Source organism: Arachis hypogaea, chromosome 3 (assembly GCF_003086295.3).
Source record: "Arachis hypogaea cultivar Tifrunner chromosome 3, arahy.Tifrunner.gnm2.J5K5, whole genome shotgun sequence".
Classification (NCBI taxonomy): domain Eukaryota; kingdom Viridiplantae; phylum Streptophyta; class Magnoliopsida; order Fabales; family Fabaceae; genus Arachis; species Arachis hypogaea.
In genome coordinates this window covers 30306604-30323085 of record NC_092038.1, presented here as the reverse complement: position 1 = coordinate 30323085, position 16482 = coordinate 30306604, and the positions used below count along the sequence as shown (strand labels likewise).

Genomic DNA, 16482 nt, shown 5'->3' with positions numbered 1-16482 from the left:
GCCATTGAACATACACACAATTGTCATAAGAATGTGGTCCGGCATCAAAATATTCAATTTGTGAGGACTTGCAAGCCCACGAAGACATCATAAGAGGTCACTCATCCTTAGTACTACTCTTTTTCAAGTAAGCATAACTAAAGAGTTCTAATGGTATCCAGTCATTACTGCCAATATTATCGTACCTATCAATGTACGCGCATATGATTGTCATAAGGATGAGGCCCAACATCTTAGTAATTCAATTTGTGAGGCCTTGCGAGGCATATGGAGGCCTGTGGATGATCTGGCTATGGAACACCGCTTTGGGGTATCCTCCTTGCATAGAATGGTATTTAAAGACCAAGAGTGCACATGACAAAACAAAAAAAAAAGTGGTACAACAAAATTTCATAAGAGGTCATCCATCCTAGTATTACACTCACCCAAGCACGCTTAATTATAGAGTTCTAATGGGATCTGGAATATTACTGCTGGAATTATCACACCTGCCAATGTACGCATACAAAATTGCCATAAGCATGTGGCCCGTCATCGAATAATTCAATCTTCGAGGTCTTGCGAGGCCCATGGAAGCTTGGCAAGGATCTGGCTATGAAGTTATGCTTTTGGGAATCCTCCTCACGAGAGTGGTGTCTAAAGATTGAGAGTATGCATCACCAAAAAAATGGTGCAACATGAGGACTTCCAAAAAGATCACCCATCCAACTAATACTCTAGACCAAGCCTGCTTAACTGCGGAGTTCTGATATGATCTGGTCCATTACCCATTACTGCTAGTATTATCAAACTTTCCAATCCATGTGGACACAATTGTTATAAGCATTGCGATCTGACATCGAGTAATTCAATCAGCAAGGCATTGCGGCCCCCCAGAGCCTGGCGAGGATCTGGCCATGGAACCCCGATTTTCGATATCCTCCTCTTCATATGGGTGTTTAAAGACTAAGAATGTTCATGACCAAAAAGAAAAAAAAAAGAAAAACAGATGCAACACAAGGATTTCATATGAGGTCACCCATCAAGTACTACTCTCACCCAAACACGCTTAATATGGAGTTTTTTTTAACAAACAAGCTCAACACAATAAATTGATTTAATTGCGGAGTTTTGATGACATCTAATGCATTAGTATTGGTAAGATCACGCATGCCAATTTACATGCACACAATTGTCATATGCATGCGGCTTGGCATCGAGTGATTCGTTCTGCGAGGCCTTGCGGGGTTCATGGGAACCTGATGAGGATCTGGCCTGAAGTTCTGTTTTTAGGTATCCTTCTCACAGGAGTGGTGTTTGAAAACCAAGAGTGCACATGACCAAAAAGAATATGCGTGCTATAAATTAATAACTATTTGAAGGAACAAATTTTAGCACTACCTGAAGAATTATTATCAAGGAATACATGGACACCAAGAAAAAAAAACAAAGAATATAGAAGCATAAATGGTACCACGAAGAGCAGGGATTGGTGAAGAGGACGACAACACCACATAACTCGAAGAAGAAGACGGTGTGTCAGTCACAAACAGATGAAGGCGACGATGCTGGTGGAGAAGGAAGATCGAAGACATGAGACTTGATGGTTGTAAAACTCACGAGACGAGACAACAATAGAGCTTAAGGCACAGTAAATCACAAACGGCAGAGTTTGAGGTGCAGTGAAATGCGGACAACAGAACTTCAAGCACAGAAAATTACAGACAGTAGAGTAAGAGCTTGAGGCATAGTGAATGATGGACATTGTGTTAGCCTTGAGTGTGTGAGAGAAGAGAACAGTAATGAGTGATGGGTGATGTATATAGAGAACGGAGGCACTATAAATAGTGAATGGTGAATGAGAAAGTGATTTAGGATTTGTGGGGTGTGACTGCTGTAATGATGTGTATAGTGACAGGGACTAGGGATAGAAGTAGTAAGTTAAGTGGAGATTGGGGTTGTGGTGTTGGTTGTGGAAGTGGAGATAGGGGGTGACAAAGGAGGTGGACTGAGATATGGGTATAGTGGTGAAGGAGCGGGAAAAATGATGATAGATAATAGCAATAAGAGAAAGAGGGGATAAATAAGTAATTTTACAAGAGAAGGTAAGAATAAATTAGTACTTTTATAAAAGAAATTAACACTGACAAGATAAATTAACCATTAACTACATTTTTAGATCATTTTATTAAACGAAATATATTTTTTAAGAGTTATTTTGTTATTATCATGTTTTGAGTATCGTTTTGTCAAAATCAAAATTTTTGGAGTGCCACAATAACTATTTACTTAGAAATTATTATTTTCGGGATGCGAGAATAATCGAAGCAAAGGAGAGAGTGAACGGTGAGAAAATTATTTTGGATTAAAGGTGAGAAAATAAATTTATATAGTTATAGAAACTAAATATTCATAATTGACAATTGGCTAATTAATTACCTTTTCGTTGACATAATGGCTCAACTCATATATTTTTACAGAGTGATACTATACATTTAATTTTTTTGAATTAGTTCAAACCCAACAAAAACGAGCTTTAACGCATATGAACATGCTACCTTTTCATATCTCGCACTTCTTTTTATTCTTTTTTGCTCTCTTCTTGTTCTTTGCATTCTTTTTTTTCTTTTTCTTCTTCTTCTTCACATATTTGCTTGTCATCATGGTTCTTTTACTATTTATTGTGTTGTAAAATAAATAAAAGATATATTAAATATAAAATAAAGATGTATAAATAGAAGACTCTATTATTAATATAATTAGCTCAATAATATATATATATATATATATTAATATTATATGTTGTATTGTGTATATATATACAAAGATAGAAAGAAGTATTAAAAATAAAGAGAGAGAGAATTGCATTTGTTTATTGTTATTATCTCAATATAACAAAGATGATTAATATGGCTATTAATATTATATGTAAAGAGTAATAGAAAATAGAATTTAAAATACTTATAAAATAAAAGAAGAGAAAGAATTGTAGTAGAAATATAAGGAGAAGAGTATTTGATTGCAACATAAAGAGGGAATAGATTTCTTATTACTTGCTTACTTTTCTCGGAGGCAAAGGCCTCTATTTATACATGTATGAGGAGGATCAATTTCAACATTCATTAATTATTATTCATTCTTTGAGAATGTGAGTTCTGTATGGGAATGGGCATCCACGTCCCATTCTTATCACAATACTCCCCCTTGGATGCCCATTTAGGATTATTGCCTCATTAAAACCTTACTAAAGGAAAACTTTGTGGGAAAAACCTTAGTGAAGGAAAAAGAGTATAATATCCTTTGTGATGAGGACTGCCTCATTAAAAACCTTGTCAAGAAAAACCCAATGGGAAAAAAACTTGACCAAGAAAAAAAGAGTACAGTCTCCCCCTCTTGTCGACATCATTTAATATCTCGAAATCGACGCATCCCAATCTCATGTACCAATCTTTCAAAGGAGGATCTTGGGAGTGACTTTGTGAATAAATCTGCCAGATTGTCACTTGAACGGATCTGTTGGACATCAATCGTCCCTTGATTTTGAAGATCATGGGTGAAGAAGAATTTGAGAGAAATATGCTTAGTTTTATCACCTTTGATGTATCCGCCTTTAGGTTGAGCAATGCACGCTGTATTATCTTCAAACAAGACAGTTGGAGCTATCTTATGATTAATCAGTCCACATGATGACAGAATATATTGAATCAGACTCCTCAGCCAAAAGCACTCGCGACTAGCTTCATGAATCGCCAGTATTTCGGCATGATTAGAGGATGTTGCAGCAATCGTCTGTTTCGTGGATCTCCATGATATAGTTGTTCCACCATATGTAAACAGGTATCCTGTCTGAGATCTCCCTTTATGTGGATCAGACAAGTATCCAGCATCTGCATAGCCAACTAATTGTGACTTGGATCCATAGGGATAAAACAATCCCATATCAACTGTCCCATGAAGATATCGAAAGATTTGTTTGATTCCACTCCAATGTCTTTTGGTTGGAGAGGAACTATATCTTGCTAGTAAATTCACAGCAAATGATATATCGGGTCGCGTATTATTAGCAAGATACATTAGCACTCTAATGGCACTAAGATATGGTACTTCAGGACCAAGGATATCTTCATTTTCTTCTTTAGGACGGAATTGATCCTTTTCCACATCCAAAGATCTTACTATCATTAGGGTACTTAATGGATGTGACTTATCCATATAAAACATTTTCAAGATCTTTTCTGTGTATGTTGTTTGATGAATAAAGATCCCACCTTTTATATGTTCGATCTGCAGGTCGAGACAAAACTTAATCTTTCCAAGATCTTCCATCTCAAACTCTTCTTTTAGAGTTTTTATAATTGTTGGAATCTCTTCAGGAATCCCAATTATATTTAAATCATCAACGTACACAGCAATTATAATGAATCCAGATGTAGTTTTTTTTATGAAAACACATGGGCATATATCATCATTCTTGAATCCGTTTTTGGCCAGATACTCAGTAAGACGATTATATCACATTCGTCCAGATTGTTTCAGACCATATAAAGATCTTTGCAATTTGACTGAGTATAACCCTTGCGAATATTCACTAGATGGTTTGGATATCTTTAGTCCTTCAGGGACTTTCATATATATCTCCCGATCTAATGAGCCGTATAAATATGCTGTTACCACATCCATTAAATGCATATGTAGTTTATGATATATAGCTAAACTGACCAAATAACGCAATGTTATCGCATCCATTACAGGGGAATACGTTTCTTTATAATCTATACCGGGCCTTTGTGAAAAACCTTGTGCCACAAGTCGGGCTTTATAGCGCATAACTTCATTTTTCTCATTTCGTTTTCTCACAAATACCCACTTATATCCAACAGGTTTTACATCTTCAGGTGTACGGACTACAGGTCCAAAGACTTCACGTTTTGCAAGTGAGTCTAATTCAGCCTTCATGGCTGCTTCCCATTTTGGCCAATCATTTCTTTGTCGACATTCTTCAACTGATCTTGGATCAATATCCTTACTTTCATGCATGATATTTGATGCCACATTATATGCAAATATTTCATTGACAATTGTCTTATTTCGGTCCCATTTTTCTCCTGTAAAGACATAATTTATCGAGATCTCATCATTTTCACTATTTTCAGGTACCTGAACGTCTTCTGGCGTTATATCAGAATTTTGGATAACTGCAGGTGTTTTTACTATGTCTTTTTCAACAGGAATATTATTTACCTCTTTTCTCTTTCGAGGATTTTTGTCTTTGGAACCGACAGGCCTGCCACGCTTCTGGCGTGAATTTGCTTCAGTGGCTACTTGTCCTACTGGGACATCAATTCGAATTGGGGCATTTTTCGCTGGTATATAAGATTTAGTTATCCTCTTTGTATCGGAAAATGCATCAGACAAATCGTTTGCTATTCTTTGCAAATGTATAATCTTTTGAACTTCCAGTTCACATTGCTCTGATCGAGGATCTAAATGCATCAAGGATGATGCATCCCAATTAAGCTCGTTTTCAGGAAGCTTCTTCTCTCCCCCTAATGTTGGAAATTTTGATTCATCAAAATGATAATTCGCAAACCGGGCTTTAAATACATCTCCAGTTTGTATCTCAAGATACCTCACTATAGAGGGAGAATCATATCTAACATATATTCCTAATTTTCTTTGGGGTCCCATTTTGGTGCGATTAGGTGGTGCAATGGGAACATATATCGCACACCCAAATATTCTTAAATGGGAAACATTTGGCTGCTGGCCAAAAGCTAATTGCATAGGAGAGAACTGATGATAACTCGTTGGCCTCAAACGAATAAGTGCTGCGGCATGTAAAACAGCATGCCCCCAAACCGAGGTTGGGAGATTTGTTCTCATAAGTAAGGGTCTAGCAATTAATTGGAGGCGTTTAATAAGTGATTCTGCTAACTCATTTTGTGTGTGAACATAAGCTACTGGATGTTCAACACTTATTCCATTAGACATACAATAAGCATCAAAAGCTTGGGAAGTAAATTCACCAGCATTATCAAGACGAATTGCTTTGATTGGATTTTCTGGAAATTGTGCTTTTAATCGAATAATTTGAGCCAGTAATCTCGCAAACGCCAGGTTGCGAGAAAATAATAAGCACACATGTGACCATCTCGAAGATGCGTCTATCAGGACCATAAAATATCTAAAAGATCCACATGGTGGATGAATAGGTCCACATATATCACATTGAATCCTTTCTAGGAATTCAGGGGACTCAAATCCAACTTTTACTGGTGATGGCTTTAAAATTAACTTTTCCTGAGAACATGCAGCACAACAAAATTCACTAGTTTTAAGAATCTTCTAGTTCTTTAGTGAATGTCCATGAGAGTTTTCAATAATTCTCCTCATCATGGTTGTTCCCGGATGACCCAATCAGTCGTGCCAAGTTATGAATTCATTTGGGCTAGTAAACTTCTGGTTTACAGTGGCATGTGATTCAATTGCACTAATCTTGGTATAATACAACCCAGATGAAAGTGAGGGTAATTTTTCTAATATAACTTTCTTATTTGAATCATGAGTTGTGATACATAAATACTCATGATTTTCCTCATTCATTGTCTCAACATGATATCCATTTCGGCGAATATCTTTGAAACTCAACAAGTTCCTCAGAGACTTGGTAGATAATAGTGCATTATTTATTATAAATTTTGTTCCTCCAAGAAACAAAATTATAGCTCTTCCGGAGCCTTCTATCACATTGCCTGAGCCAATAATAGTATTAACACATTCCTCTTTTGGCACAAGATGGGTAAAATATATATCACTTTTGAGAATAGTGTGCGAACTTGCACTATCCGCAAGGCATACATCTTCATTACATATCCTTGCCATTTTCTTCAAAAACAAATAATAATAAAATGAGTAGTATGCACAGCTAAATTGAATACTTGATCAGAATTATTTTTCTAAGAAACATTGTATATAAAATAATGTTATATACTAAAATTTTATTTTAAAATTTGACACATTTAATAATTTCAAAATTCATAAACATTAATATTTCATTATTTATGTACATCACATTTGAAACTTAAATACATAGAAAATAAAACTTAACAATAAGTTCTTTACATTATTTATTTACATAGATACTTTACAATCCCACATATTAAACTATTCCATCATTGATCAAATGACCAATATTTCCTTCAGGATCCTCAAAGAAATCAGATACATCATAATGAGTGGTGGAGTTCTCAGCCTCATTTGAAACAAAATTTGTTTCCTTTCCTTTGTCATCCTTTTTCAGAGATGCCTGGTAAAGATCGACTAGGTGCCTTGGGGTACGACAGGTACGAGACCAATGGCCCTTTCCACCACAACGGAAACACTTATCCTCTGTTGATTTATTCTGCCCGATATTCCTTTCTTTATCCCACTTCTGGTGAGATCCTCTCTTTTGAACATAATTCTTTTTCCTTCCATAATTTTTTTTGTTATTAAAAGCTTGCCATTTACCTCTTCTGGGGTAATGATTTGCCGCATTTACTTCAGGAAATGGGGCAGCGCCAGCTGGGCGCGCTTCATGATTTTTCAATAACAACTCATTGTTGCGTTCAGCAACAAGAAGGCAAGAAATTAACTCAGAATATTTTTTAAAACCTTTTTCTCGATACTGCTCCTGCAGGAGCACATTCGAGGCATGGAAGGTTGAGAAAGTTTTCTCCAACATATCATGATCAGTTATCTTTTCCCCACATAATTTCATTCGTGAGGTGATTCGAAACATTGCAGAATTATATTCATTTATAGATTTAAAATCTTGTAGACGCAAGTGCGTCCATTCATATCGGGCCTGAGGAAGTATCACCGTTTTCTGATGATTATACCTTTCTTCGAGGTCTTTCCAAAGATCTGCAGGATCTTTTAATGTGAGATATTCATTTTTCAATCCCTCGTCAAGATGACGACGAAGAAAAATCATGGCTTTGGCTTTATCCTTCTGGGATGCATTATTTTCAGCCTTAATGGTATCTCCAAGATCCATTGAATCAAGATGGATTTCAGCGTCTAATATCCATGATAAATAATTGTTTCCAGATATATCAAGAGCATTGAATTCAAGATGAGAGAGCTTTGACATAATGAAAAATTGTTACCTGAGTCTTCCTAAAAATTTGATCAGAGTCTCGTGCTGATAACGTGTTGTAAAATAAATAAAAGATATATTAAATATAAAATAAAGATGTATAAATAGAAGACTCTATTATTAATATAATTAGCTCAATAATATATATATATATATATATATATATATATATATATTAATATTATATGTTGTATTGTGTATATATATACAAAGATAGAAAGAAGTATTAAAAATAAAGAGAGAGAGAGAGAATTGCATTTGTTTATTGTTATTATCTCAATATAATAAAGATGATTAATATGGCTATTAATATTATATGTAAAGAGTAATAGAAAATAGAATTTAAAATACTTATAAAATAAAAGAAGAGAAAGAATTGTAGTAGAAATATAAGGAGAAGAGTATTTGATTGCAACATAAAGAGGGAATAGATTTCTTATTACTTGCTTACTTTTCTCGGAGGCAAAGGCCTCTATTTATACATGTATGAGGAGGATCAATTTCAACATTCATTAATTATTATTCCTTCTTTGAGAATGTGAGTTCTGTATGGGAATGGGCATCCACGTCCCATTCTTATCACAATATATTGCTGCATTTTTCTTTTTTTTTCCTCTTCTTAGTGATGTTTGCAGCATTATGTATGTCTTCTTATTTTTTGTTTGATTTTTTCTTCTCTTTTTCTTGTTTTTATTCTTGTTACGAGGAAAAAACAAAAAAAATATGAAAAATTGAAATTAAAAAAAATATGATAATAACGAAGAAAAAGAAAGGGAAGATGAGTTTTGAGTTATGCAAAATTTTTATAACGTGATATAAAAATTTTTTGAGTTACACTTATTCGATTAAATTCTTACCATAAACAAAAATAACACCGAAATTTTATAATTTAACATCGAAATTTTGTTACAAAACACATAAATCTCTTCGTTACTAGTGTATTTTTTTTTGCTTCTTATTCTTCTTTTTTTCTTTTTTTTTGTTTTGCTCTTATATCTTCTTTTAGGATAATTACTTCTCATATTAGATTTGAATAAACATGTATTGTAATTTTATTTAGTTGAATGGTTATAGATTCACTCTTATTGGATTAAACTTTTATTGGAAACGAAAATAATACTGAAATTTATTTAAAGTTTCATTATCAAAACTAAAATATCTTTATGTTATTATTAAAAAATTTTAGTGTTATTTTTCTAATAAATTCTACATAATTTAAAGTTCTTTCTCTTTATCCTCTTCATCTTTTCTTCTTTTTCATCTTTTTTTTTTATTTTTTTTAATTTTAATTTTTCATAATTATCTTTTGGTTTCACTTTCTAACGATAACGAAAAGGAAGAAGGAAAAGAAATTTAAATGAAAAGAGAAGAGAAAAAAGAGGAAGCGGTGACGGCGACGGCGACAGCGACAGCGATAACAACGACGATAACGAAAAAAACGACAAGAAAAATTACTTGATTAGACTTGGATAAATCACTTGGTTGTGGATCATTTTTCATTATTATAAGCTTTTACATTTATTTTTCTAAAGGTAAGTGAAACACAATACTATATATTATCGCATTTATTTGTATACAGAGACATACACACACTATTATCCTGAGCTTACTCTGGATTCGAACCTTTGTGCAACTCTTTGAGGCAGTTGATAATGCCACTGGACCCAAGCCTCGGCTGCCTGTATTGTTTTGTCACTAACCTCCTTTGTGTGTTTTGTATGGATCACCAACAACCTTTTGAATCCCCTACTCTCCATTATTCTGCAGGTTTGGGACTTCAGATTTCTGATTAAAGTGAGATCTGAGGCCAATCCAGCACTGGTAATAATCATGATCCAAGAATGGTGATTGTAGAGCCCATGGAGTGATACGGGGTATCAAACACGATTCAAACATAAAAGCCATTGTTTCTGTGATCTTTGAAGGTCCTACATCATTCCCACGTGCAATCGTAGCCTGTAAGTGCACCAATACATGTTATTATTATTCATTTCTCTTTTGGTTGTTATCATAGGTATCAAAGGTCATTGACCTAGACGTGATACTGGTTCATGATAATAATTAATAAATATATGAAAATATAAAATATTAAAATGTAAATAATATCATTAGATGCCAAAAATAATTAGCAATTAACACATTATGATGTTCAAAACCGAATGATAATGTCAACGAGGTGAGATAAAAGCAAAAACAGATACGAAGTTCTTCTTTCTAAGAAGAAAGAAAAAATTAACATGGCCCGGAAGAGTCACACCAGATTGGGCGACTTGAGTTTTGCACTACAACGGGATGGGTTGAGCTGGGTTTCATAACAACTAGATTTACACTGATAATAATAATATAATAAAAACTAATTCGATCAATCAATACTTTATATATATATATATATATATTGAAGTATTTGCTTAAGTAGTAATTTTAGCTCTTAAAATAAAGAATTATATCATAGTAAATTCTGTAGTATAATAAAATCTAGTTCTACCAATCTATAATGTTTGTTTATATATATATATTAAAGTATTTGTTTAAGTATAATTTTTGATAAAATATAAAAAAAAGAGTCAATTTTTTTTCTATTTGGTTTTGATAAATCTAAGTATTTTTGCAACAATTCCTCTTAACATCATTGAATACCAATTAACTTCACAATTTATGATTTTATCTTTAAAATTAAAAAATTTATATGAAAATATAATATATAGATTATTTTATCTATAATGCAAAATATATAAGAATAGAGTAATATTTTAATAAATAGAATTAATTAATGACAAATAAATAATATGAAAATTTTTTTTTTTAGAAAATAATCTAATAATAGCATTAAATTCATTATTAATTAGGAGATAATGCTAGTAAATGTCATTAGATGAGAAAGGATAATAATAAAAATAAATTTAAAATTCTGTAAAAATTACAACCTGGCAAAAGAGTTTATGTGGCAATAATAGAATAAGTAAAAGAGATATCATTCTGTAATTGCAAGAAAATATAGGTATGAACTTTTATGTAGATAAGATAGATAGATAAGATAGATAGAAGGATAGATGGTTGGCATACTTATGCTACTCGATCTTATACCTTGTTAAAAGATTCAATACTCAAAATAAATCAATAAATAAATAAATATCAGGAGTCAGGACAATGTATAATAAGTACATCTAGTATCTTGGTACAAGAAAACGACATATATATACCTCATACGACTTCGTATCAGGACCATGCGGAGTCATGCAATTATGAAGACTTGCACCGCCTGGAAGAAATCCATCGACCTTAGCCTTAAAAAACAAATTCGTATAATGTATTAGTCACAGACAGAGACAAAATTTTGCCTCACGATCACCAGATGTAAAGCACAGTGATTCAGAATGCTGGGGAAAAAAAATACAGAAATGTATGAAAATAGATTATTTTAGACTAAACACTTGACTCTTGTCTTTTTTTAGGGAAAATTCAATCCCTAACCAAAATAAATTAACGTGCAGTTCTAAATACTAAAATGGATGAAACATATTAGTCCTTTTGGTATCCCAGCCTATGGAGTATCGATTAATGCTTCTCCCATTTTCCGTGGCTGGGGACTGACCATTTACTCTTCTTTTAGATCTAAGTTACCTCATAGCCACCATAAACGAGGCCCATAAATTCACTCATGCAATTGCGATGATAGTATGGAGGACGGAAGGTGTGCTCAGCAACTAGCCATCTTGGTGGGAAAATTACAAAATCAAGCAATGCCACCCCAGGTTTATCCGTTGGTGCAGTCAGTACTGCATATACAAAACAATTGTCAGAACACAGAAAAAGGAACAAAAAAGAGACAAGTGGTTTAAGGGAAAGTCTAAAACTTGGAAAAAAAAAATAATGGTAAAGAGATTGTACCAGTGTTTATTGAGGGATCACTATGATCGAACAGAACAGTATTGTAAGGGCAGAATTTGTTTAGATCATACTACAAAGCAAAAACAAGATTTGCCAAATTATTATTACCCCTAAAAAATTGGAAATAACATGTTGAAGATTGAAATGATAACATTCTCTTGAAACAATGTTGCTACAAGAGCAACCCACCTTATATGGAACATAATTACCATGCCAAGCAACAACATTGAAGGGAGAGAAATCCTGGACTGCAACAAATAGTTCACCACCAAACTTTTGCACTATAGTGTACCCAGGATTGAATTTATCTTCATACCATGCTGTAGGAACAAGGAAATCCCTTGAAGATGCAAGACCATTAGCACCTGAAAAGAAAGAAAGAAAAAAAAAAAAAAAAAACAGCAGATCAATTTTTAATTGTGTATTATGAATATGTAAGCAATTGATATGTTAACTTAAATTTCTTAATGGCACAATAGATGATGTACCTATTGGTCCCAGATCCGGAAGTCGAAAATGAGTACCGAAAATTTCACCTACATAGCCACGGGATGGGCCATCCGGCAGACTCACAGTGAAACGAAAGCCTTGAGGTAATATAGCGATTTCACCAGGCGAAACTTTTAATCTTCCGCACTCAGTAGTGATCACGAGTCCTACAAAACCAGCCAAAGGTCATTAGAAACATATACTACAAAAGAAGTGACATTAATAAAGGATTATTTAAAGAATACTCTCGCTGTCATGGAACCTGTATTATTTAGCCAAGACTCCAAATAAGATATTGATGAATTCAGGAATACGGTGACACTGAGAACTTTGGTTCCTTCTAATAATAAGATTCTACATAAAGTATCATAAAGACAATATAGACGAAATAATTCAGGAATAACATACATTGTAAAGAACCATAAAGATGATATTTGCACCATCCCTTTAAAGAGCAGTACTTTTCATCCAAATTTACTCTTGAATTAGATATTTTCTTTCATAGATTCAAATTGCAGTCCACAACCAGGGCACTACTACTGCAACTACAGCAGCCCCCAATTATGGAATGATACTGATTCATGTAATTTGACCAAAACATAACTGCATCAGGATTGCAACGGGCCACAACAATAGAATCAAATTCATGTTGGAAATAAAGAAAAATATTCATACTGCCATGGCCAGAATGCCCAGAATCGTAGTAACGAAATCTAAACAATTTAAACCTAGAACTCAAGTATGAAGACTTAAAAGAGTACAGAGAACAATGTTTCTTCTTTTGTATGAAAGGGAAAGATCAATCCTAGGTTTCTAAAGCACTGATCAACTAGGAAATCGTATGGCTCTAAAAGCATGATAATGAAAGCACATCATCACAACAGAAGTAGCTGAAAACAAACCTCCATAGCTAAAACAACCAAGATGTGTATAATTGTCACTTACTTCCTTGTTGGGGAACAATTAAGAAGTCTCCATCAGCATTGCAAAAGGCACATTTGTCCATGGATTTGTTGGCAGTGTACCTGTAAATGATATATATATTGCACTCAACATAGTTAGTGTGAATAATACCTTCAAAATTTGAATAATTCACAAATATGACAACTCGAACCAATATCTACTATATCAAACATTATTCATGTTTTGCATAGGCTACAATAAAATTACATAAGTGGAGAAAAATTGCAGCATAATTGTTCAGGGCAACAATCCATGGCAGCATAAGTAACGACAAAGGAAAAATAGCACATCACTTAAGAACTCATTTGGCTCTATACATAAACTGAACATAGAACCAGTTTCTTACCTACTCTTCAGTCATTCTTACCAAAACAGAATTTCATATACCAATTCAATGAATACAACAAAGTTGAAAGAGTTTATGAACAGAGAAAGTACATTAACTATTCAACTAAAGCAGTAACTGATTATGTTAACAAGAAATAACTAAATGATTTTGTTTACTCGTTCCACTAACATTTAATGAAACAAGTATACATGTGGACCCTCTAAACATGTTATCTGGTTCTGACAGTAGCTCCACATTCAGAAAACTAAATGAAAGGCAGAGAAAATTAACATAAGGGTATTGACATTTGAGTTTCGGCAAGGTTTGTGCATGTTATAAAGTGATATTATTTGAAAGTCATAAAATAGACTAAATAACCATTTTGATACCTGAAAGATTCTAATTTTGACCAAATAGATCCAAACATTTGTTTTTGACAAAATAAACCTCCCAAATATCAGCTCCGATTGACAAAATGGGCTAATCATTAACCCATTACTGGCCAAACAGAACTGATATTGGGAGTTCATTTATCAAAAACATTTATATGTTGATGACTGTTTTGTCAAAATCAGGTGTCAAAATGGCTATTTACTCCATAAAATAAGATAAAATGTTGGTATCGACATAAAACTCCAATCACAAACGGTGAGCTGGCATACACAATATCCACTTATCACATCCATCAAATTTGTTTGAGTAAACCACTAATCTGGGTCTCCAAAGATTTTGTTTCTGACAAAATGAAACAAAGAAAGAAAAAACACCGCCGAATAGCATAAGATATCAATTTGATGCATTACATGTGAATAGCATATCCATGGCGCATGAAGGAGCTGCCGGAACCACAAACAGTGAACAAACCATCAATGAAATCGGTGGGCGAATCAGGAATTTCCACAGGCTTCCATCGAAGTTGAGTTGGGTTAGTAGTGCTGTTGGATTGGCTGAACTCGCTCAAAAGTCTCTCGTTAGAACGAACACGAGCCTTGAACGGTTCGTGAGTCACCGAAGGCTTAATCCGATAAAACCAACTACATCAACCCAAAAATAAACAAACAAATTAAAACTGGGAAAACAAGCAAAGAAAGTCAACAAAACGGCTAAACGGGAAAGAAATTTGGATTCTCTAAGTTTTGAATTTTTACTTTAGAACATAAAATTTGATCTCTCACTCTTGAATAATTTTTTTTCATATTTCTTTTATTCTACTCATAAAATAAATTATGAGACCTCACATTTTTTAAAGTAAAATTCAAAATTTAGAAGATTCAAATCCAACCAAAAGAGGCCTCGAATGTTCAATCTGATTTCTCAAATTTCAAGCATGAGTCAAATTAGTCTCCAACTTAATCTGATGAAAAATTTGCCGTATTGGACCTACGTTGATGTACCTTTGTTAATTTGAAGGACTACGGTTGAAAGTGGGACCAATTTGACTCATGCATAAAATTAATTTTGAAGACCAGTATGACAGTATACTAGAAGAAAAAAAAAGAAAAACGAAAAATAAAAGAAGGGGGGGGGGGGGGGAGTGTTTGAATTGAAGAAGATAATAAACTGAAAGATGTGAAGTGCGTATTAATTAATTAATGAACCTGAAGAGGTTGTGGCTGCGAGGGGTGGTGAAAGAGGTGCCGGAGATTTGCTCGGCGTAGAGACCATAGGGGCAGATGAGGGGGCTATTCTGGTCGGCCGGAAGAGCTCCGACGAGGGCCTCCGACGACAAGTGGTTGCCGAAGCCGGAGAGGTACTGGAAGTCGCCGCTGGCCTTGGGTTCTTCCATGATTCACGGAAACTGATATATTTAATATGTATGTATACTTAAAAGCTTATAAGTAGAAATAGCCTATGGCAGTCACAGAGAAAAGGAAGGATGTTCAAGTTATTAAGGATCATAGCCAGTGAGCCAAGATGTAAAATCTTCGTGATTACAAACAAGAACCGAAAAAGAAATAAGAAAGAAGCTAGTTTGGAACTTCGGTGACCTGGGTCCCTCATAGACAGAAGATAAAATGATCACGTTATGAAATTTGACAAGTCACATCCCATACTCATTAGAGATAATGATAACTATAAACTAACAGACCAAGAAAAGTGGTAAATTCCAATTCGATATTATAAATATTCAGATGTTGATGAAATAGAATTTGATTTTTATTATTGGTAAATTAATTTTTAAAAGACTTTAAAAATTGATAAGTGTATTTTTAAACTCGTCAAAGCACATTTTTGATAAAAAAAAATGTTGAAATAACTACTAAATTTTGATGATATGACATGTTTTTTTAATTAATAATTAAATTATTTTTTATAATTAACTAAATAATTACAAATTAAAAAATTTTTAATTTTTTTGCCTTAAGATATCCTCAATCATGTCAACTTTTGTAAAAAGATTTGTGTGTGTCTTTCACGGTCACTCCTTATTCTTCTATTGTTGTTTTAGACACTACTACCACCGATCTAAAAACCAAAACCACATTCTTTCCGGTTCATGATTCTCGCAATGAATGTGTTTCTATTATACAATTTGATCAGTTAAACAATAAAACAAAAAATTTCACAAAGAAAAATCAAAAACATCAATTGAAGAACAATAAAAAAAATCAGTTCAGCAGCAATTCCAGGAATACAAATTCTGTTTACAGCATTTTGCAACCCCATAAACAAAAAGGTTATGGAGGATGGAGTT

The 16482-nt window shown here is 33.6% G+C and overlaps 1 protein-coding gene across 1 annotated transcript; it reads right to left on the bottom strand.

Moving 5' to 3' along the window:
* Positions 1–9584: 9584 nt before the first annotated feature.
* LOC112790104 (homogentisate 1,2-dioxygenase) lies at positions 9585–15901 on the bottom strand. The gene is made up of 9 exons (XM_025832338.3): positions 15386–15901; positions 14591–14821; positions 13442–13521; positions 12496–12663; positions 12197–12372; positions 12008–12077; positions 11741–11895; positions 11320–11403; positions 9585–10075 (listed from the first exon to the last, which is right to left on the bottom strand). The coding sequence occupies exons 1-9, from the start codon at positions 15571–15573 to the stop codon at positions 9866–9868; spliced, it is 1362 nt and encodes a 453-aa protein (XP_025688123.1). The 5' UTR covers positions 15574–15901; the 3' UTR covers positions 9585–9865.
* Between the last annotated feature and the right edge of the window lie 581 nt (positions 15902–16482).